The sequence below is a fragment of the Leptodactylus fuscus genome, chromosome 11 (assembly GCF_031893055.1).
Source record: "Leptodactylus fuscus isolate aLepFus1 chromosome 11, aLepFus1.hap2, whole genome shotgun sequence".
NCBI lineage: Eukaryota > Metazoa > Chordata > Amphibia > Anura > Leptodactylidae > Leptodactylus > Leptodactylus fuscus.
Window position 1 is genome coordinate 77226742 of NC_134275.1, and position 16695 is coordinate 77243436.

A 16695-nucleotide genomic window follows, 5' to 3' on the forward strand; every position below is an offset into this window, starting at 1 on the left:
CACTTTCCAATTCCAGCCCCCGCCAGGATTGGTAAGTATATAGGGCCTGAGTAACTCCAGCCGGTAACGGCCTATTAAAAAAAAAAAAAGCGGTAACGGTTGTATCCGCACCCCCTAATGTCCCAGGCTCTGTGGCAGCTGCTTCCCCGGTAGTTACACCACTGGACTGGACATACCAACACAACCCAGAGGCACAACAGACAAACACTTAAAGCAGTAGCACTCTGGAATTCTGCATACCCCCCTTTGATGTTACAGTATAAATGGATTTTCCATCTTGAGGTTTCTGACTTTTTTGTTATACAATACAATACTGCCTTGTACCCTATGTGCTTTCCACAAGACGTCGCTGAGCAGGACCAGTCTACCCAGTAACTATTTCATCAGTCACTGCACAGCTTCCTATTGGCAGATGTAGTCAGGATTAGGTTTCCTGCTGAGTTGTCGGCAGTGTCCTGTATGTACAGAACAGAAGATTATCAGAACATCTGTGGATGACTTGTGTCCTTCTGTAGGGACAATGTCTCAGAGAAATCTCCTTACCCTGAGCCTCTTCTCCTTGGTGTGTATATTGTGTGTGACCACCAGTCAGGCAATAGAAGGTGAGTGGAAATCTACAGAATAATCTGCTTATAGGAAGGAAAGTCACAGGTGGAGATGTTATAGCCGGGGCTGCAATAATAGGAGAGTAGTTTACACAGTGAAGAAAGTGTTTTGGTTGTCCAGCCACTGAAGAAGGAGGTGCAGAGATTTTTAGGGGACCCAGGAGACGCTAAAGCAGGAGTTGGGGATCTGTATGCGGATTATTACTGATTTTACTCCTTGTAGCATTCTGAGTGATTTTGGAAAAAACCTCATGGCTGGAGAAACAATTTAAACTGATATTAATTACAGAAATCAGAAAGGATGATATTGTGACATATCTTCAGTTCTGAGGACTAATAATGAACCTGCTGTGATGTTCTAAGATGTTCATGGAGAGTTTTAGAAGCCTTTACGTTTATGTACAACTAGCTTTTACCCGCGACTTCGTCTGCGGTGATTTGAGAATTGGGCGTACACAGACGTGTGAAACTGTAAAAGTGCTTTAAAAAGTTTGGTGGGCTAGCAACAATATGATGTGTTGTATTGTGTATGTAGTGATACAGACAATGTGATGTGTTGTATTGTGTATGTCGTGATACAGACAATGTGATGTGTTGTATTGTGTATGTCGTGATACAGACAATGTGATGTGTTGTATTGTGTATGTCGTGATACAGACAAGGTGATGTGTTGTATTGTGTATGTCGTGATACAGACAATGTGATGTGTTGTATTGTGTATGTCGTGATACAGACAATGTGATGTGTTGTATTGTGTCAGACAATGTGATGTATTGTATTGTGTCAGACAATGTGATGTATTGTATATGTCGTGATACAGACAATGTGATGTGTTGTATTGTGTCAGACAATGTGATGTGTTGTATTGTTTATGTTGTGATACAGACAATGTGATGTGTTGTATTGTGTATGTAGTGATACAGACAATGTGATGTGTTGTATTGTTTATGTTGTGATACAGACAATGTGATGTGTTGTATTGTTTATGTTGTGATACAAACAATGTGATGTGTTGTATTGTTTATGTTGTGATACAGACAATGTGATGTGTTGTATTGTGTATGTAGTGATACAGACAATGTGATGTGTTGTATTGTTTATGTTGTGATACAGACAATGTGATGTGTTGTATTGTTTATGTTGTGATACAGACAATGTGATGTGTTGTATTGTGTATGTAGTGATACAGACAATGTGATGTGTTGTATTGTGTATGTAGTGATACAGACAATGTGATGTGTTGTATTGTTTATGTTGTGATACAGACAATGTGATGTGTTGTATTGTGTTGTGTTATATAGTGGAAAGCTATATGTAAATGTGAGTGAGTAGAGTGAGGGCGACTCCTGAGGTGACAGTAAGGAGTGTGCAGGCAGGTTGAGGCAGGAAATGCCAGGCAGTGTGTGTGAGTCTATAGCTGGGGCTAGGAGTCCTGCTTTTGTGAGTCTCCTGCTAGGAAGCCATGTTGTTTAGTGGCACCAAAAGTAGCCTGTGACTCAATCCTAAGGGAAAACTATGTTTGTGGAAAATTGCACGCAAATCCGTCCAGGCGCTTTAGCGTGATTGAGGAACAAACATCCAAACTCACAAACATCCAAACACACAAACTTTCACACTTATAATATTAGTAGGATATATATTTTCTGCAGAGAACTTCGTACTTATGTGTTATGTTTTTATGTCTGAGATTATTGTAAATATCAAATGTATCGTATCGTGAATGTTTTCCAATGTGATTGACTTGTAAGGGAATGTTCACACATGGAGACCCACAAACAAGTGTCTTGAAGGCAGGATCTACAAACAACACATTAGCCTGAGATCATAGTGGTTGTTCGTGATAAAAAAAAAAGCCCTACCCTGCCGTCTGTATTTATTTAGTTTTTCAATTCCTGACAACGCTTATAAAGTATCTTAGAGATATTGCCTTGTACTAGGTTAACAACAGTGTTTGGATTTCCGTTGTTCAGGTCTACATGGGGACCTGAAAGACAGAGACTATGTCTCCCTAAGGCCACTTACAGGCGACTGTGCTGAAACCGGCCTGCCAAGAATTATAACCATGGGCTGCAAACGGGGAACAAGGCGATGTCCCCGGTTGCTGTATTAAATGAATAGGAACCATGGAAGCACGGCCGCAAAATAGGAGTGGAATAGGACCTGTTCTATCTGATGTGGACCAGACTGTTGGCCCGCACAAGGGACTGTGAAATTCACGGACGTGTTTATGGGCCCATAGAAAAGAATGGGTCAGTGTGCTATCCATGAAATAAATGACTTCAAAAAATAGCAAAAAATTAAACACTAATTTTATTGATATATATTTTAAAAGATGAAATGTCCCAGCTTTAAAGATTATGTAAAAAAATATATTCTCACATTACACTTCCTGATTGGGCGCATTATCCCTATACTATGTTGTCCCTCCAAATTTCATAGTGATCCAGACCAACGTTGGTCGTCCAACTCAATCTTTCACCCCCAATTTCCTAACTCCACAAAATTCGCTATATTCAGCTAAGTATCTGTGGTGTCAGATATCTCTATAGAGTAAGTGAATCAGGTGTATAAATCCAAAAACATCCACATAGAACCATAGCTGGCTATTAATGCAGATGTTAAATAAATCCCTTAATTGACAACAATTGATAGGGGTGATGTCGACTCAAACAGACGCTCAGTTCATACAGCAATTTACATATTTCTAGCCGGCCATCTGACTACTGGAGACCGCCTGGGGCTCAAATGTTAGAGCAATATACATAACCCAAAAGCCGTATCCTCAGACTCCAGGTTGTCTCCTAGTATTAGGTATACTAGATAGTTGGCTATCTCTAAGTATCAGCATAAAACATCTTCCTCCTCTCCATTAAGTGTTATATCAGATGGAAATCAGTGACCTAGTACATACTGATAATTCCCAGCAGAGTAATAGAGGTTAGATTTGTAAATCTTTATATATCTCAAGTCTATTTAAGCCCCAAGTCTCTACACGTTTCTCTCCCAATGAAGGGAGTTCCTCAGGAGACTATGTTATAAGAAGACCTAGCCCAGGGTTGCAATTTCAGTAATTTTAGTAATTTTTCACTTCCATTAATCAATCGATTGCTGCGCTACTAGATCTTTAGGCATATTTTGTTAGACATCCAGCTATATGTATCGCTAGTTGGTATATTTAGGTCTTCTTATAATGTAGTCTCCTGAGCAGTGGTGAGCCTAGCCTCTCTGCTGCCTGAGCCGGACAAGTCTGGGGCGGGGGGGGGGAGAGTGTTCATCTTTTGATCGTCCACCTCAGACAGAGGGGGGGGTTGGGGGTGCTGACGGTAATATTACAATAAATACAATGCAGTAATATTTTGTTACTCACAGGAGACGTCTTCCCACATTTCCCGTCTCTTCCCTTTGGACCGCCATGACCTCTTCTTCCAGCTGTGACTTGACTCTGTAAAGTTTGCAACACAGACATCTTTGACTCCTCACTTCTCCACACACCCAAACCCAACCCAACCCAATATATCTACAGTATATATATATATATATATATATATATATATATATATATATATATATATATCTCCCACAGCGGCACCTGCAGCCTATATTATGCCCTGTGGCATAATAGACTGTGGGGCATAATAGATGTCACAGGGGCCACAGTGGACCCTTCAAGGTCTATTATGCCCCACAGTTGCACACCCATGAACCATTATTATATTTAGGGGTCTTTTCAGACCCCCCGAGTATAATAATCGGAGCCTCAGGGTCTAAATGGTAATACCTCAGACCACGTCTGGGCATTACCATATAGGCCCGAAGCCTGCTAGGAGTAACATTGGATCCTGGAGAGGTGAGTAACAGTGTTTATTATGTTCCGTCATCTCCCCTGGGGCTCCGATTATTATACTCGGGGGTCTGAAAAGACCCCCAAGTATAATAATAGCAGCAGTGGGATCGCGGCCTGGCCCGGGCCTGCTCACTGCCATCCTCCACGGCCTAAAGTATAAGGGGAAGCGGGGGCGGCAGTGAGCAGGTCCAGGGACGTTGGTAAATTGGCCGCTGCCTGCTGGAGATACTCCAGGAGGTAGTGGCCTATTATAAAACAAAAAAAAGGTATTTTACTTACTGATGTCACCGCTGTTTCCGGTTTCTTCCATCAGAAAAATAAAGATAAGATAAGATAAGATATTCCTTTAATAGTCCCACAATGGGGAAATTTCAGTGAAAGAAAAGCTCTTGGATTTTTTACATTGAGGTGAAAGCAGATGGACACCCGATGAAAGGGGCTCCATTTGTATTTGTCTTTCAATGTTGGATGTGACAGATGAGAGTAACGGACATTGAATAACGGTAATGTGAACATAGCCTAAATAACATGTATAACGATGGATCAGGGTGCCATTGACTTCCATTGTCCAATGAGTACACTATATGTCTGGATACTGCTTTTAGAAAGGACATTTTTTTTTTTTTTGTCACATCAGAAACATACAGTGTACTATTTACTTTTACGGTGGAATCAAATGACAATAGGAGCCATCTGTACAGACGTCCTGTATTATTGCCTTCATTTCTTGGAGTGTTTTTTTTTTTTCAGAATACAGTAAAAACATTATGTCTAATCAACTGTATTACAAAAACATTGTGTGAACCTGGTCTTACAGGAATTGTACAGCACGGTGAGAAAGTGTCAATGTAGCTGAACTGCAGAAACCGGCACAATCCACTGACAGTGGTGACACTATGGAAGAAAAAAGATAGAAAGCGTTGCAGTCACTTCCTAATAGTGCTGTAAAATAAACTCATCTGACCATGTCTGCCTCTTTATATCCTTTGCTGCTGTTCTTGTTCTTCTGAAAGTCTCTGTATTGGAGAGTTGTATAGGTGACTTTACAGACAGGGCTTTTGTAGCGACAATGACTTTCCCTGCAGTTTTATACTTTCACTTAATGGGTTATTTTGTGTGTTTTGCAGTTGGAAACATATTCACTCAGTCAGTTTTCTACCAGACTCTGGAGCCAACAGGAGAATACATGTTTCAGGTGGATGATGATGAGATATTCTATGTTGATTTGTCCAGTAAAGATGTAAGATGGAAGCTGCCGCAGTTTGGAGAGATGGCCAGTTTTGAGGGAGCTGGAGCTCTGCAGGATATCGGTGTCCTGAAACATAATCTGGCCATTTATGAGAAAAGGTCAAACTACACTATAGCTAAAAGTGGTAAGAGATGACTCCTGCGCCATACAATCCTCCGGGCCAATGTATATGGAACATCAGAATTTATAACCACTGGCTCTAAAATGAAAAATGAAGCAATTTTGAATCACACAGCATGATAATTCTACCTGCAGATTTACTAGTGTTTTCTCTATTCATTTAATAAATTTAAAACTCAATGAAAAATGCTGCAAAAAAAAAAGTGTTAGGGCCCCTTCACACAGAGGATACACTGGTTGATTCTCAACGTGTAAACGTTCCGAATCAGCGGCGTTTAAAACAGATCCCATTGCTTTCTATGGGAGCTGGCATACGTGCGCTCCCCATAGAAATGAATGGGAAAAAAGCAGCCCATTCATTTCTATGGGGAGCGCACGTATGCCGGCTCCCATAGAAAGCAATGGGATCTGTTTTAAACGCCGCTGATTCGAAACATTTACATGTTCAGAATCAGTGAGCGTATCCTCCGTGTGAAGGGGCCCTAACACATTTTCACTGCAGTCTTTTCTGCAGCATTTTATAGTAGTGTTTCGCTACTCGGGTCTTAGCACTACTGACGTTTTTAGCTACAAGGTGCATGGCTGGTTACAGATAGATAAGAAATATTAGTATTACACAGTCCAGCTAAAATTACTAGCATTACAAAAGTAGCGCCCACTACAGTAAGACACACATAGTGCCCTCATGCAGTTAGTTGCACCTCTGGCAGCAATACTGCTACAGACATAGTACCCTCAGAAATATCTACCTGCCATCCCCTAGTACAGCTAATAGTAATAATGCCAACTACAGGAAGAATCCTGGAAAGTGTTTTTGGAAAGTAGATAAAACTCCTGACAATAATAGTGCCCAGACCGTGCATAAAGGGAAAACAGTGCTCTTAATAATAGTGTCTCCGATATTATGGTTCTCTCCTACAGTACCCCCAAACTATCAGCTAATGTGACCATGGCTGACTAAGGGCGGGTTCACACCTGTGCCCAGTCTCCACTTTGTGGGTTTCCTTATTCTGCTGACAGACGGAAACCCGGCAGTAAGTGTCCGCCCATGAGTGTCTTCTGGCGAAACCGTTTTTATTTTTAACTGGACACAAAGTCCTGCATGTCAGACTTTTTGTCTGGTTTAAAAAAACGGTTTTGCCGCGGAGAGACAGAAAACGCTCACCAGCGCTCATGGGCAGAGTCTTGTTAAATTTTTTTAGAAAGATTAAGTACAATTTTTAGATACAGTTTTACACCTTTTAGTATACTTTGTATAATTATAAGCATTTAACCCTTACATGATGCAGACATTTTTCATTTTTTGTGTTTTCATTTTTTACTCCCTACATTCCAAAAGCAATAACTCTTTTTCTGTCTACATAGTCATATGAGGGTTTGACTTTTGTGTGACTTTTGTGTACTTCAAAATGGTAACATTTATTATTTTGTACAATGTACCAGGAAAACAATGCAGAATGTGGTGGAATTGAGAAAAAAACAGTGGCACCAAAGTTATAGAGTTTTTTTTTCCATATTTTTAAAGGGGCTCTATCATTGGGAAAAGTCATTTTTAGCTAAGCACATCCTTGCATAGGCTTTAGTAAGGCTATTCCACATTGACCTTTTGTATGTAAATCCCCTCTGTTGTTTTTGAATGAGCCCATTTTTATTCTTATGCTAATTAGCCTCCTGTGTGCACCCGGAAATCTCAGCGAGCACTGTCTGCTACGTGTACAGCACAGGAAGTCTGAGGGAGCACTGTCTGCTATGTGTACAGCACAGGAAGTCTGAGCGAGCACTGTCTGCTATGTGTACAGCACAGGAAGTCTGAGCGAGCACTGTCTGCTACGTGTACAGCACAGGAAGTCTGAGCGAGCACTGTCTGCTATGTGTACAGCACAGGAAGTCTCAGCGAGCACTGTCTGCTATGTGTACAGCACAGGAAGTCTCAGCGAGCACTGTCTGCTATGTGTACAGCACAGGAATTCTCAGCGAGCACTGTCTGCTATGTGTACAGCACAGGAATTCTCAGCGAGCACTGTCTGCTATGTGTACAGCACAGGAAGTCTCAGCGAGCACTGTCTGGAATGTGTACAGCACAGGAAGTCTCAGCGAGCACTGTCTGCTATGTGTACAGCACAGGAAGTCTCAGCGAGCACTGTCTGCTATGTGTACAGCACAGGAATTCTCAGCGAGCACTGTCTGCTATGTGTACAGCACAGGAATTCTCAGCGAGCACTGTCTGCTATGTGTACAGCACAGGAAGTCTCAGCGAGCACTGTCTGCTATGTGTACAGCACAGGAAGTCTCAGCGAGCACTGTCTGCTATATGTACAATACAGGAAGTTGTCAGTGAGCACTGTCTGCTATGTGTACAGCACAGGAAGTCTCAGCGAGCACTGTCTGCTATGTGTACAGCACAGGCTGCTGCTGCTGCTGACTCATAAGCCTTCACTGCTCTCATACACAGCTGCACAGCAGAGAGACGAGAGCTCACTGAGACTTCTGTTGCTCGTTTCTGGCTAGTTAGCATATGAATAAAAGCGGGCTCATTCAAAAACAATTGAGGGGATTAACATATAAAAGGTAGGTCTGGAATAGACTTTCTAAAGGCTATACAAGGATGTGCTTAGTTAAAAATGACTTTTCCCAATGAAAAAGCCCGTTTAATAACTGTACAAAAATTCTAAATTTTGAAGAAAAAAAATCTTATTTAAATGACCATATTCTGACCCCTGTAACTTTTTTTAATATTTCAGTGTATGAATCTGTGTAAGGTGTCTTTTTTTGTGGGACAATATTTAGTTTTTATTGATCCCACAATAGGGAATGTATGATGTTTTGATCACTTTTATTCAATTTTTTGGGGGAGGTAATTTGGTGACGAAACACCAAATCAGACATTTTGATTTCTTTCCTGTTATGGCGTATACCGTATGGGAGAAATATTTTTTTTATATTTTAATAGTTTGGGCCTAACGTGTTTATGTTTATTTATATGTGATCTAGGGAAAGGGGGGGGTGATTGAAACTTTTAGATTTTTTAATTTTTTTTAAACTTTTTTTCTTTTTTAAACCCTTATGGACACGGCCTATTTTTCAAAACAGACATGTGTTACTTTACATGACAATAACTTTGAGAGGCTTAAACTTACCCAAGTGATTTAGATTTTCTTTTTTTATGACACATTGTAGATCATGCTAGTAGCAAACCTTTATCAATATTTTTTTAGTTATTTATAAAAAAAATAGGAACTTTGATGGAAAGTTGGAAAAATTTGTAATTTTCAAAATGCAAAATGCTTTGCTTTTCAGACAGTCATATCGCACAAATACATTAGTCGACATTTTAGTAATCTATTAATTTATTTCGTACATTATAAAGCTTACAAGTGTAATTGTGAAAAAAAATTATTAAACCTATTTTTTAGAGACCACTTCAGTTCTGATGGGGATTCTAAAGGCCTATATTAGAAACCCTCTTAAATCACCCCATTTTTAAAACCACACCCCTCAAATAATTCAAAACAGCATTTGGGAAGTTTGTTAACACCTTAAGCATTTCAAGGGAATTAAAATAATATGGAGGTGAAATTTAGACATTTCATTTTTTTCACTAATACATTCATTTAGCCCTAAAATAAGCACATTCACAAAGGGTTAAAGGAGAAAATGCATCTCACAATTTGTTGTGCAGTTTTTTCCCAAACACAGAAATGCCCCACATGTGGATGAGGGTAGAAGCGACACTGGGGTTTGAAAACCAGATTTTGCTGGAATAGTTTTTAGGTGCCATGTCTCATTTGCAGCGCCCTTAAAGTACCAGTGCATTGGAAACCCCCAAAAGTGACCCGATTTTGGAAACTACACCCCTCAAGGAATTTATCATGGGGTATAGTGAGCATTTTGACCACACAGCCATTTTACAGATTTTATTAACATTGGGATGTGAAAATGAAAAACTACTTTAAATGTCACTTTTAATGCAAAGTTTTCATTTTCACAAGGGGTTAAAGTAGAAAAAGCCCCCCATAATTTGTTACACAATTGCTCCTGAAAATACCTTATATGAGGTTGTAAATGTTGCATGGGTACATGGTGGGGCTCAGAATAGAAATAGCACTATTTGGCTTTCAAAGGGTAGATTTTGCTGGAATAGTTTTCAGTTGTCATGTCACATTTGTAGAGCCCCTAATGTACCAATACAATGACCCCCCCCCCCTAACTTTATAAACTACCCTCCTCAAGGAATTTCTCAAGGGGTATTATCATTTTGAGCCCAAGGGTGCTTTCCAAACATTGATGTACAAAGTGAAAATTTGTTAGAAATATTTTAGTTCCCAATATATTGTGCTCACTTTGATCATTTTCTTCATCTTATACCATTTACTAGGAGGAATTAATAGGCTCTGTCAGCAAAATCATGCTGATAGAGCCCCACAGATGCGTGAAGCCTTTAAAAAGGCTATTCAGGCACCGCTAATGTTATATTAAACTACCCCCAGTTTTAAAATAAAACCCTAAAAGAGAATGTGATCTACTTACGCATTGTGCATGGGGGGCGGGCATTCAGGGTCCACAGTCTTCTTCAGCCACGCCTCCTCTTCCTGCGATGTCCTCGGGTCCCGTCTAACTAGCTAACTGACATTAATAAAAAATGGCCTTGGCGCATGCGCAGTAGCATGCTGCTTCTACTACAGCTACTGCGCATGCACCCGCGCCATTTTTTATCAATGTAAGTTCGTGAGTTAGACGGGACCCGAGGACATCGCTGGAAGAGGAGACGTGGATGAAGAAGACGGCGGACCCTGAATGCCCGCCCAGCGTACACGATGCGTAAGTTGATCATATTCTGTTTTAGGGTTTTATTTTAAAACGGGGTTGTTTAATATAACATTTACGGTGCCTGAATGGCCCATTCACGCATATGTGGGGCTCTATCAGCAGGATTTTGCTGATAGAGCCCCTTTAGTATGCGACCTAGATTTTTATAAGATACACCAGTGCAATCATTTTTATACATCTCCATGTATTTTTCGAGCAATAAATTAAATATAACATGGTGCATCTGATTTGGGTTAGAATTTTTTAACAAAAAAAAAAAGGGGGGTGGGGTGGGCTTCAAAGGGCCATGATTCAACAAAATAGTTTCAAAAAAAGTTCTGGCACAAAATAATCCAACTAAAGGGTGGATTATTAGACTAGACAGATTTGTCATCCAGGATCAGCCAGTGAGACAAATCTGATGCAGTATTAGACTGCCTGTCTAAGTACCAGTGGCGGATCCAGGGTTTGCTGGGCCCTGGGCAATTGACTTTGGCGGGGCCCTACTTACTGGGGTCTCGCACTTCTAACCTGTACTTCCCAACTTTTGAAGACTAGAAAGAGGGAATAAAACGTGCGGCGCGCTGCGCGCGCCACAGCAAATTAGGCCCCGCCCACTTTTATGTTGACTCCACCCATTCTCATTCAATTTTCATGTGATTCCGCACAGTATAATCCTCCTACAGTCACCCGTAAATTATATCTCCCCCCATTTTCATATACACCCTTCATCTACCCCTAGTTTCATGTCCCCCCCTCTATCTCTGTCCCCAGTTTCATGCCATTCTCCCCCTTTATCTGCCCACAGTTTCATTTCCCCCCCGTCTCTGCCCCAGTGTCATGCCGTTCTCCCCCCTTCATCTGCCCCAGTGTCATGCCATTCCCCCCTTCATCTGCCTTAGTGTCATGCCGTTCTCCCCCTCCATCTGCCCTAGTGTCATGCCGTTCTCCCCCATTCATCTGCCCCAGTGTCATGCCGTTCTCCCCCCTTCATCTGCCCCAGTGTCATGCCGTTCTCCCCCCCTTCATCTGCCCCAGTGTCATGCCGTTCTCCCCCCTTCATCTGCCCCAGTGTCATGCCATTCCCCCCCTTCATCTGCCCTAGTGTCAGGCCTTCTCCCCCTCCATCTGCCCCAGTGTCATGCCGTTCTCCCCCCTCCATCTGCCCCAGTGTCATGCTGTTCTCTCCCCCTCCATCTGCCCCAGTGTCATGCCGTTCTCCCCCTCCATCTGCCCCAGTGCCATGCCGTTCTTCCTCCTCCATCTGCCCCAGTGCCATGCCGTTCTCCCTCCTCCATCTGCCCCAGTGTCATGCCGTTCTCCCTCCTCCATCTTCCCCAGTGTCATGCCGTTCTCCCCCTCCATCTGCCCCAGTGCCATGCCGTTCTCCCTCCTCCATCTGCCCCAGTGCCATGCCGTTCTCCCTCCTCCATCTGCCCCAGTGCCATTCCGTTCTCCCTCCTCCATCTGCCCCAGTACCATGCTGTTCTCCCTCCTCCATCTGCCCCAGTGTCATGCCGTTCTCCCCCTCCATCTGCCCCAGTGCCATGCCGTTCTCCCTCCTCCATCTGCCCCAGTGTCATGCCGTTCTCCCCCTCCATCTGCCCCAGTGCCATGCCGTTCTCCCTCCTCCATCTGCCCCAGTGCCATGCCGTTCTCCCCCTCCATCTGCCCCAGTGCCATGCCGTTCTCCCTCCTCCATCTGCCCCAGTGCCATGCCGTTCTCCCTCCTCCATCTGCCCCAGTGCCATGCCGTTCTTCCTCCTCCATCTGCCCCAGTGCCATGCCGTTCTCCCTCCTCCATCTGCCCCAGTGTCATGCCGTTCTCCCCCTCCATCTGCCCCAGTGCCATGCCGTTCTCCCTCCTCCATCTGCCCCAGTGTCATGCCGTTCTCCCCCTCCATCTGCCCCAGTGCCATGCCGTTCTCCCTCCTCCATCTGCCCCAGTGCCATGCCGTTCTCCCCCTTCATCTGCCCCAGTGTCATGCCGTTCTCACTCTCACACACACACACACACACTCACCATTCCTCGTTCCCCCGCAGCTCTCTCCCTCATACACATATTGTAGCCGCGATGTGATGACGTCATCACATCGCGGCTACAAATGCCGGAGGCCGGAGCTCAGCGTTAAAGCAGGAGCTGAGCTGTGACAGCTCCGGCTTTAAACGCCTATGCATTCGGCTCATCGGCGTCCTATACATAGGCGTTTAAAGCAGGAGCTGTGAGGTGAGCTCAGCTCCTGCTTTAACGCTGAGCTCAGTTGGAGTCGGGACATGCCGACCGGGACCATTTTGTTAGGTCCCGGCCGCGCCGCGGGGCCCCGGGCGGTTGCCCGGCTCGCCCGGCCCTGGATCCGCCCCTGCTAAGTACGTACCTGTATATTATTATATACTCCATATTCCAAATTATTATGTAGATAATATTTTTCTCTAATTTTCCTAAATGGTTGATACAAATGACAGTGTCAGTGTCATGTTCAAATCTTCAGCCTTAGAATATAAATCAAATTTTATTGGACAAACCTCCCAATGATAGCATTTTTTTCCACAAATAAAAAAAATCTAAATCCACTGCACAACAGGGTTTCTAAATCTTTTACAGGTTGTAAAGAACTGAAAAAGGTAATTTGATGAATTTGCCCCATTAAGAGGTGACATTTACTGAAATCAAAAGCTATTTCAATCAAAAACATGTTAACAGGCCAACTTACATCGCTTTCACAATTCTTGCATCCATTGAACTTGAGTTTTTGGATAGTTTCTGTTGAATGCCTTTTTAAGATGTCACAATGGCCTCCCAGAGCTGCTCTTTTGATATGAACCGCCTCCCACTGTCTTATATCCTTTGCTTGAGGATACTCCAAGGGTTCTGTAAGAGCAATCCCCCAGTAGGTGCTGGTGGGCACAACAAGACAGTGAGACAACAAGACACAACAAGACCCTCTGTATACTTGCCTGAACTTTCCTAGGCGGCAGATGACAACTGGGCACTAGTCTCTTCTTAGATATAAGTGAAGACACAGGACATAGACAAGACAAACAACAAAAAAGGTAGGAGGTCAACTAGCCAAGGGGTCGGTAACAGTTGAGCAACGCAGTACAGAATTGAAATCCGAGAGTAATCAAAGGTAAAGCTAGACGTCAGAAATAAGAATACAGGTAACAAACAGTAAGAATAACAGCCCGCACGCACAAGGCAATAGCAAGCACCAATGTGAATGTGAGCAAACAATAAATAGGAAGAACCAGCCCCAGACTTAATAGGGAGACAGGCCATCAATCACACAGGTAAGGCTAAGATTAACTATTAGAGGAGCAGAAGGAAACCAAGGTGAAGGAGACGGGTGTGGTGGAAAATCAGTTACAGAAGTGAGGGAATAGGACAGTGTTCAGACAATACAAGAAGAACCCAAAGGAAGGAATCACAGCTGGACATGCCTCCTGCGTCATAGCATGTGTCTGGAGGACGGTGCCAAAGCCCGGACAGGCAAGGATGTGACAGGTTCTCAATAGGTTTGAGGTGGATGGCAGCCACACCATGAACTTTTCTCCTTCTATGCCATAGCAGTCAATGACTCATTGACACAATGAAATATTATTTGCTGCGTGAGATGTTGCATTGTCCTGCATGAAAATGGTTTGGTTAGGGAAGACGCAGTTCTTCTTTTAGTAACATGGAAGAGGGGAAAGTGGTTAGTGAGGAACTCTATATACTTTGCAGAGGTCATTTTTATATCTTCAGGGACCCTAAAGGGGCCATTATTCAATGACTTCCAGAGGTGCTGAACATCCTTCTCATGATTCCAAGCAAGACTAACTAAAACAATAGACACCTAGTTTTTATAGTACCTTTTGGGGAGGGTGAGAGGCGGAGTGGTCAGCTTATAACATGACCATTTATGGTGCAGGAATTTGAAGAAATGCTACTGATCAGTAAAGTATACAGAAATACAGACAAAACTACAGAGTGACCCTCCTATAGATGTACAACAAGAAATACATATTAACCCTGTTATATCACATCAGTAAGACACTATGATTTGGTAAACAAAAAACATGTCCTATTACAGACAGTGGCTAACAAATGTATGTGAACACGGCCCAACTCACAAATGGAAATCAATTTCAGTCCTGAGGGATCACAGTAATGAAACAGAAAAAGCGGGCCTCTTATTCAAAATATCTCCATTTGTAGCTCTACATAGTCATTTTAGTAATTTATGTTGGACTAGGGTTGAGCAATCGGGATCGGAAAAGATCGGATTCCGATCGGCGATCGAGTAAATTTCACGATCGAGATCGGAATTCCGACCCGATCTTTTCCAGTGGGATCGAGATCGGAGGTTATCTCAAGATCAGCTCAACCCTAAAAGTGACTTTTCCCATTGAGAAGCATTGACTAGGGTTTAAGATCGGGTTCGGAAAGGATCAGATTCCGATCAGCGATGGAGCAAATTTCATGATCGCGATCAGGATCGAGATCGGTTGGAAAATGATCGGAAATCGGATTTTAATCTTTCTTTCTTAATAATCCAGGCATAGTTGGCATAAAAGAAAAATGGATTAAGAATAGTCTACAGAACACCGGTCTTAATAAATTACCTCAATTGAGTCTTGATAGAGTGAATCTGTTGCTCTAGTAGACATGATGGATAAGAGCAGTTTTCCTTGTGATATCAACCAGGACGTGAGGATATTGATGCCAGGTTATACAAAATACCCGTAGATCTATTGCAAATGGGTAATATTGGGTGTGTTTTTTACTTTGTAGCTTTACCCATTGAAGTCAAATGGAATGTACATAGAGCAGCCTTGTTCACCTCTTCCCCAACAAATACAGAGATGCAAAACTGCAGTGTGTTACCTGGAATTTAATGGATTTTCACTGATATTTTGAAGCTGATCTCAAAAAGCAGACAGAAATGGCAATAATATGACCCTGTTCACACTTATGTTCAGAAGTTCCATTGATCTTTCTGATCAGCAACCTTGCCATAAAACAACAGAGCCCATTAAAGTCAAAAGGGTCTGTTCTATCTAGTTAATCAGTATCTTATCAGTGGGGTGCATCACCTGGACCCTGCACAGATCAAAATTGATCTTGAAATCTCAAGATCGGCTCAACCCTATGTTGGACCCATTTTTTTATATAGTGGCAATGGTAACAGTTTATAAATATGTATATTATGATAGAAGCCAAAGCTAGTTAACGCATCCTCAAGCCTCTTGCATACTGGCGCTCCATTCATAGCTATGGGTCTGTCAGGACCTTAATGGCACAACCCTTCCAGGCTGGTTTCAGATGGCCTTAATTGGCCCAGTGTGCCCTTGTCATGGCTGGATATACTAGACTATGGCTCGGTTATTTCATTGTATTATAGTGGTCCTTAAAACAGTGAAAACACAGGTCTATTCCCTTGTACTCACAGCATCATAGATCACAATGATTGACTGAGTTCAATTCAACACCAAGTTGCAGTCAGTCTGGGAAATATGGAAAGAAAAGTCTTACTAATGTGATTTTTGATTTTTTTTTTTGCATAGTTGTCCAGGAAGATATCCGAGTATTTACAGAGAAGCCATTTCTTTTGGGCCAGCCGGTCACATTGATCTGTCTTGCCACCAAGTTCTTTCCTCCAGTTATTAAGATGAGTTGGCTGAAGAATAATGAGCCGGTGACGGACGGTGTGACAGAGACTGACTACTATCCCGCATTAGATGGCTCCTTCAGCAAGTTCCTGTACTTGGCTGACCTGCCTAAGGAGGGCGATGTCTACACCTGTTCTGTGGAGCACGATGGACTCCCTAAAAACCCCACCAACAGGATCTGGAGTAAGTAACAAAGGTCATTAGAATGTCCATCAGATCTGACACATTTACAACTCTAAGTAAAAACACATTTGCTATATACAACTTTTTGATTTAAAAAATTGCACAAATAAGGAATTGCTAAAGGTGTTTTTGAGGCTGAAAAATCCTAAGGAGAGGGCATCAATGTCAGACTGGTGGGGGTCCGACACATGGCACCATCGATCAGCAGCTGATTCACAGATAGTAGAACAGAAAGCAAA

The 16695-nt window shown here is 42.6% G+C and overlaps 1 protein-coding gene across 1 annotated transcript; it reads left to right on the top strand.

The window, feature by feature from the left end:
• The first annotated feature begins 471 nt into the window (after positions 1 to 471).
• LOC142184804 (mamu class II histocompatibility antigen, DR alpha chain-like) lies at positions 472 to 16464 on the top strand. Its single transcript, XM_075259891.1, has 3 exons — positions 472 to 602; positions 5577 to 5822; positions 16169 to 16464. The coding sequence occupies exons 1-3, from the start codon at positions 521 to 523 to the stop codon at positions 16462 to 16464; spliced, it is 624 nt and encodes a 207-aa protein (XP_075115992.1). The 5' UTR covers positions 472 to 520.
• The last annotated feature ends 231 nt before the right edge of the window (positions 16465 to 16695 follow it).

What these genes read in the sequence shown, in the direction of transcription:
- LOC142184804 (XM_075259891.1), top strand. Translation starts at nt 521, where the DNA reads ATGTCTCAGAGAAATCTCCTTACCCTGAGCCTCTTCTCCTTGGTGTGT. An exon ending in CACCAGTCAGGCAATAGAAG is followed by an intron (nt 603 to 5,576) that starts GTGAGTGGAAAT and finishes TGTGTTTTGCAG; the next exon opens with TTGGAAACATATTCACTCAG. An exon ending in CTACACTATAGCTAAAAGTG is followed by an intron (nt 5,823 to 16,168) that starts GTAAGAGATGAC and finishes TTTTTTGCATAG; the next exon opens with TTGTCCAGGAAGATATCCGA.